General features: G+C 42.2%; 1 protein-coding gene across 3 annotated transcripts in view; it reads left to right on the plus strand.

Annotated features, from left to right (window-relative positions):
* Positions 1–7532, plus strand: part of LOC107570476 (forkhead box protein K2-like) — an 11048-nt gene that overhangs the window by 837 nt on the left and 2679 nt on the right. For 2 of the 3 annotated variants that reach the window (XM_016256705.1, XM_016256706.1), the window contains exons 2-8: positions 477–671; positions 759–900; positions 1028–1174; positions 1819–2012; positions 3582–3763; positions 4135–4380; positions 5458–5637. In XM_016256705.1, the coding sequence (XP_016112191.1) occupies positions 477–671; positions 759–900; positions 1028–1174; positions 1819–2012; positions 3582–3763; positions 4135–4380; positions 5458–5637 (1286 nt within the window). Of the gene's footprint in view, positions 1–167; positions 379–476; positions 672–758; positions 901–1027; positions 1175–1818; positions 2013–3581; positions 3764–4134; positions 4381–5457; positions 5638–7532 lie in introns of those variants that run through there. The other variant, XM_016256707.1, reaches the window with a different exon arrangement.

Genomic DNA, 7532 nt, shown 5'->3' on the forward strand with positions numbered 1-7532 from the left:
AATAGCCTGGCTAATAGAGTTCATGTTTGTATGCCCTGCAATGCTTGCTTATGGGACTGTGGCGTTCATTATAAAAAGGCTGCATTGGGTCCATACCTTTACATTTATTGATATTCCATCTGAGAGATGTAGAGCTGTGTGCTTGTGTGTTATTGTTGCAGAGGGGTGCGTCTGTATCAGATGAGCGTAGCCTCAAATCATAAAGATTATGATTATTTGTACATGCATTAAGTGAGATGTGAAACGAGGACACACTGCGAGCTCATTGTGAGGAAGGGTGGCAGAGCTTCGGATATATTTGTGATGATTAAAGTGTAATCGGGTCACGCTGGTGTCCATACACAAACCGGCTCTCCTTCGGTGGTCTGTTGCCGGCCGGTGTGTGTATCAACATCTCTGCTTTTTATTTGTGTAGATATTTTCTGTATGCTACTCCATAAACATCAGTGCATAAGTGGTTCTTCTCTGTTTTGTAGGTGCACCTTCAGATTTCCCAGCACCACTATCAAAATGACGTTCACTGCCTTGTCCAGCGACAAGCGAGAGCGCAGGAACGCGCCGGAGTCTCCTGTGAAAGCGGTGCAGGTCCAGATCTCGCCGCTGACCATCAACATCCCAGACAACATCGCCCACCTGATGAGCCCGCTCCCGTCTCCCACAGGTACACTCAGGTAAGCGCATCCTGCTTCATCTCACAGCCGTTTGTGCTCTATCGCAAAGGCCTTTATTATGCACTTTTTGTTTGTCATTTTCTTCAGCGCTGCTAACTCCTGTCCATCAAGTCCCCGAGGAGCAGGACTGTCCAGTTATAAAATGTGTCGTGGACTCACAGCTGATCTCATCAATGAAAACTCACAATCTGAAAATGACAAGGAAGCGTCTGGAGGAGACAGTCCAAAAGTAGGAGATATTTTAGAAGTGCAGGCTGCTGTGTAGAGCAATGATGTCTGGTTTGTCACTTTGGACTTTTCTGAAACTGATCTGATGCAGTAACCCGTCTCGATGCTCTTTTCCTTGTCTTTAACAGGATGACTCCAAGCCTCCTTACTCGTATGCACAGCTTATTGTTCAGGCCATCACAATGGCACCTGACAAACAACTAACACTGAATGGAATATATACCCACATTACTAAGAATTATCCATATTACAGGACCGCAGACAAGGGCTGGCAAGTGAGTGTCAGTCAGCTTTTCCTTTGTGCAGCGTCTACAGTTTAGAGTCATGTCATGTATTTAGTCCTTGTTGCAGTGCTGATGTATTTGTATGTGCTTGAGGTGAACTCACTGAATTGAGCAGGCCCCGACTTTATTTATTATTATTATCTTTGTTTTTTTTACATGCTCTTGTTAGTAGCGTTCCAAAACACAGGTTTTTTTGTGTGTTTGATATGAAAGACTTGTTCTGTCAGACTGAATAACACATGATCATCCACACTGATCCAGTGAAGCCGCTGCGCTCTAATCCTCCGAGAGCTGAGGTTGTGTGTAGCACCTACAGCTCTGCAGATCCTTCTGAAGCATCTCAACATTAGAAACCAGTGTTTCAGTCTGACTAATACAGTTTGTGTGGCATATTTCAGTGCATATTACACATTGTTTTGCTGCCACCATGTTATTGAAAGATGGGACAGACACAACAGCAAACTCTCAAGTAGCAGAAGCTGAGTAAACACGATACACAAAGCTGAACCCGCTCTGGAAGTAGATGTGCACTTTGTCTCGTTTATAATCTGCTTCTTCGTTACAGTGTCAAATGAAATTGAATTTGCAGCTTAAAGCAGTTGCCGAACTGTTAACCTTGCTTTTTTCTCTCCTAGAACTCGATTCGTCACAATCTGTCCTTAAACCGCTATTTTATCAAAGTGCCGCGATCTCAAGAGGAGCCGGGCAAAGGCTCTTTCTGGAGGATAGACCCCTCGTCTGAAGGAAAGCTCATCGAACAAGCTTTCCGTAAGCGCAGGCCTCGCGGCGTGCCGTGCTTCAGGACTCCACTCGGGCCGCTCTCATCCAGGTGATCGTTCATATTCTCCTCGTGCTGTTTCTGTGAGGCTGAGGAAATGGTGACAGAACTATCATTTATTAGCTAAACTATTCCTATACTTATCTTCACCGGCCTGACTATTGCTAAAATATAGGGCTGTGAATCTTTGGGTAGACACCGAATCGATTCGATTCACGCTTCATAGATTTTCAATTCAAGAACGATTTTTGCTAATTCAATTCGATTCACAATTCGATTCGATTCTGCATTCTTTAAGTGCATTCACAGGATTATTTAAATGCTTCCCCTAAGTTCTTTAAATGCTTTGTCGGGGCAAATTACACGGCAGCCTTTATAGTTACAGAACCGTAGGTTAGAGAGAAAAACCCACTTTTGTCTGTTGTTAGACGCTAGTTTAATGATGCTATGGCATGACATGTAGAAATTTATGTAAGCCACGATTTTAAAAAAGAGCTTTAAAAGTATTATGTGGGCGCAGCCATCATTTCAGAAGTGACAGAAATATCAAATACAATAATTTTATGTATGTATATATGTATGTTTTATTATGATTTTTTTTTACAAGTAATTATTTTCTTATCTCGTACTTTGAATTTGCTGTAAGAAATCAAATACACTGCTGGACAATAATCAGTCATTTGTAATCTATAATTTTTTCCTAATGGCAATTTTATGATCGTTTTATATACTACAAACAATTATTTCAATTTTCTGCACAGAATAAGGTAGAAAATATACTTTATAGTTTCTGTTCTGTAATAAATGATATGTCCATTAGCACTGCATCATTCATAAATTGTATTTATTTATTGTGTTTATAGTCTTAACGTTTCATCAGTTCATTCTGCTTTTTATTCAGATTAGCTGCAGATATAGCCTGCACATCTATGAGTGCGAGATCACTTCTTTCAGTATCTCATTTTCATAAAATAACATACTATAGTGTTTAACTTTCCCTCTCCATCGGCGAATGATGATTCTGAAAGAAAACGCGCCGATGTCTGTTTGCTAGCAACGAACGCTACTTTCATGCATCTGATTATCAGATAAACCTCGCGCTCTTATTTCAAGGTTGTTGTTAATGCTGTGGTTATTTTAACAGTGTTCTTCGTACATTCGGTTGAAGGACATTAGAACACATTTATCATTCAATGGAACTGTGTATGCTTCAGACACTTAGATTTCTGCTCCGTCCATGCAGTAAATGCACAGCCTTCGACTGCTCGGGTAACGTCGTCGGTAAGATGCCGAGAGCCATTGAATAACTTTTTAAAATCGATTAAAGTCTGAAATCGATGATTCAAAAGTCCATGTTTCAGGTTCGATGCATTGCATCGTCAGGGTTTGTAATCGATGCATCGAGAAACAAGTCAATCGTTACACCTCTACTAAAATAGGATTATGGTCTCATTGATGGGTTAGTAATCTGAATGGAACTAGTCACTGTTTGCTTGTAATCAACAGACTTAAATTACTCTGATAGACGTTCATGACTATGAATGGATGCTTTTCAGCAAGCAGGCCTTCATGAACAATGTCACTTGAGTTGATTGTGATTGTGTTCCCGCTGTGTCTCAGGAGCGCTCCAGCATCTCCTAACCACACGGGGGTGCTGTCGGCTCACTCCAGCGGCGTTCAGACTCCAGAGAGCTTATCAAGAGAGGGCTCACCTGTTCCTATGGACCCCGAGCCCACGCCTGCCTCCGCTCACGCTCACGCCGTTCAGCCGAAGCTAGCAGTCATTGCTCAGAATGCTCCAGGTAAGATCATCCTCATGCACGAGTGAAACCTCTGCTGAAATAGACAGCTATAGGAAATTTGTTATGGAGTATAAGGCCTACAACGGTGTTCATAAAACAGCCTGATGGATTCCCTGAAGTCAGTCTGAATCAAATAGATTCTGAAGCATCCTTATCCAGTTATCACAAATGCCTGGAAAAGTCATGGAAATTCATTAATGAGAAATTGTGGAAGCCCTGATGTGTTTAAAGTTTAAACACATGGTCTTTTCTTCCCTTTTTTGCCAGTTGTTTAATTTGAAAACAACACCTGGGCCTTGTAGCATCACGTTTACTGTTGTTCACTCAGAAGTATACATGAAGTGTCCTTTATAACGTATGTTCCCACACAGGTTCGCGTCTCAACACCCAACCGGTTCTCATCACAGTTCAGAGGCAGCTACCGCAGACCATCAAACCTGTGACCTACGCCGTGTCCGCTCCCAGCTCCCAGCAGCCCCTGATGCAGACGCTGCATGTGCTGCACCAGATCCCTGCTGTTTCTGTGACCGGACTGTCTGCAGCAGAGCCAGGGTTTGTCCAGTCCAGCATCGCTAAAGCAGAGCCACACCAGAACGGAGAGCACCAGGAGCTCAGAGGTGAGCACGCTGACCTGGATATTGATTATATGAATGATTTTATCTTATTACACGGCTCTCTGGAATACTTGATTCTGATTGGTCAGTCGTGACATTCTGAGCTCTGATATTTCTGAAGACGATGACTCGATAGCAGTGCCGTATATATATTATCGATCGCTCATTAGAGTATCTGAAGCGTATGTCGTACCTCAGTGCAGACTCGCTCTCTGTTCAGTCAGACTCAACTGGTATTAATGGTGCTGTAATACTGTAGTCTCGTTTGAGTGTCCCTCTTTTCTTTGCTTTCAAATGGCTTGTAAAAGTGCCGTGCGAATTTTACTTTCACTTTCAAATTAGGGGCAATTCAGCGTTGATTCAATTCAAGCAACAACATCGTCAAACTCTGAACTTTTATTAACAAAACAAATAAAAATACACCATATAGGCCAATGCCTAATAAAATAACAAATTACTTACACAAAGTTTAAATGGGTATATAAAACTGAAAATCTGCAAACACTGTGGAACCAAATAAATAAGAAACTAATGTTTAAAAAAACTTCCAGTTAATAGGTTTTCCAAATCTAAAATATTGTCACAACAGGTGCCTTTGCATTTCCTCTCTAAACAGTCTTCTGCCGTGGTCTTGTGTTTCTCAGCTCGCTCGTGTCCGTCAGCTCGACTCGCTCTCCTCACGTGATGAATACAATCTGACTCCCGCTCAGAACCTGTCGTTCGCGCACGGCTCGGCACGCTGCATTGAGCGTTTAGTGTTTAAAAGTGTCTGTCCTCTAACTGAACTAGGCTAAATGATTTTTGTTACTATAAAAAAATCTAACCGATGGTGGGGGCGGTGCCGCGGTAGGCAAATGATGTAACCGGTGTTGCGGCTTAACACCGGCATAACCGAAAACACCGTCTATCGCAGCAAGCATGTTCTTTACTTATGTGGCACGTAGCCGTGTAATGATGTATATCCAGCCTGTGGATCCTCGTGAAGGGGTTTATTGTGCGATAAGACTCGCTGGATGTACTTAAGCAGTCATCAGAGGGATCATTGCTCCTCTGTAATGCTGTTCATGATGTTTTTCTCAGTGAAAGTGGAGCCGGTGCCTGCTATCACAGCCAGCTCTCTGGGCTCGGGTCGTGTTCTCCAGTCCTGCCCCGTACAGACGGTCACTATCCTGCAGCAGGCTCCGGTGGGCCAGCATCAGCTGCCTGTCAAAGCCATCACTCAGAACGGGACGCACGTGGTCACTGCTGTCAGCAACACGGGTCAGGAACCAGCCTCAGCGCTGTCAACTTATCTCTCCATATTCACATTATAACTACAGCCTTTTATCAGAATTTATGTGGCATAGCTTAGTACATTGATTAGAGCTGGCTGCTTGTTTTCAACTACAGTGTTGATGTATTTTTGTCTTCCGTTACAAATCTAACGCACCCCTTTCCTTTACACCCACACATCCTGCTAAATAATATGTAAAATAATTGTAATTATGACTTTACTGCAGTTGAGCAGCACTAGTATATTTCATTAGAGACATCTTTGGCTTTAAAGCCGTGGTTTTGGATCCTGGTCCTGGTGTCTGACACTGCGCTCAGAGATGCTCTTATTATCCGGAGATGTGAGGGTCGTTAGTGCCATTGGAAAAAGCGTAACTTGCCTTCCTGTGGCTTTGATGGAGTCTCTCCTAACGAGCTGATGATCTCAATCAGGTGTGTTAAATAAAAGACACATGGAACATGTGCAGAGCAGGGGTCGCCAGGACCAGGATGAAGAGCCTCTGCTTTGAAGCTATGAAATGCTGCCCCTGGTGGCTGATTTAATGTGGGTTACGGTAAGGTTAGGGTTAGCTGAGGTTAGGTTAGATCAGTGTTTCCCAACCGGGGTGCCGTGTAAAAAAAATATTTTTTAAATATTTTAAATTGCTAAAATGTTCATAAAAGCAGCTATTATATAATATCCATTTCTGATGTCGCCAATAATTAGAGATGCACTGAAATTCCAGCTGCTGAAAATGAGTTCACGGCTCAGGATTCACGGTCACGTGGTGTGACGCTCTGCGTGTTATCCGCTCTATGTGTGCGCTCCGCTCAGTCGCTCGCGGCCCATGTGAGCGCTCCACTCATATACCGCTCGTGCTCATCTGAACAGCAAAGTCCACTCAAACACTGAGCCGACAGCACACATGGATGTAGTACAGTATTGTTTCTGTCTGTAATAGCCCTACTGTGTGTAACATGGTGTGGTATATGAGCAACTCTGGTAACACTGCTCTCTCATTCATTGATCTGCTAACCGTTATGCTCACGTGTCCTCTGATGATAATAGCGTTCTAGGACTAAACATTATTTGGATAATTGGTCAAAAAAAATCTCTTAATAGGTGTTAGACCTACCTGAAAAACTAAAAAGCAATATATTTCATTTGTAGGCCTATCGTTATTTTTTGTCATTAGTAATTTCTTTATTTGTTCTTATTTCATTATTAACTGCTTAGCCTCCTTGTCGTGTTTTTTTATTCAATTCAACATTTTAAATCAAGCTCTCTCGTGCTACTGCAACAAAATTACCCCGCTGAAAAATCAAAAATACACTGAGTGAGCAAAACTTTGTTTAATTACCATTATAACTAGCTATCTCACAATGTTTACATATGAATCAAAGCCTACATTAAATTCTGTCATATAAATTGTTCTCTTCATTAGAAATTAGCCTACTGATTGCCACCATTGATGGACAATTTTTTTTTATAATATTAAAAATATCTGTATGACATTATATTCTGCAGTTCTTCCCTGTTCTACCGAATATCTATACTTTTCAAATTATCATATCAAAGTTAGAAAATCAAATATTGTTACAAAATAAATTTTGTAGGGTGCCACAAATTTGTTAAAATTTCCAAAGGGTGCCGCGACTAAAGAAAGGTTGGGAAACACTGGGTTAGATTAGTTAGGGTCAGGACAGTTTGCACATGATTAAAGCTGCTTTTTCACTGGTGCTCTCAGGCTTCTGGTCCACACTCCTCTAGGTGGTTATGAGTTTATAATAGCACAGACTTCCACGCTCAGCACATGTGTGTTTTTACAAACTGAGGGAATGTATGACATGTTCTAGTGACAGAGTTTGCCCCCCCTCCCCCCCCCCCGCCCGCCCAGGCGGTC

Source organism: Sinocyclocheilus grahami, unplaced genomic scaffold, assembly GCF_001515645.1.
Source record: "Sinocyclocheilus grahami isolate Dianchi unplaced genomic scaffold, SAMN03320097.WGS_v1.1 scaffold1463.1, whole genome shotgun sequence".
Taxonomy (NCBI): Eukaryota; Metazoa; Chordata; class Actinopteri; order Cypriniformes; family Cyprinidae; genus Sinocyclocheilus; species Sinocyclocheilus grahami.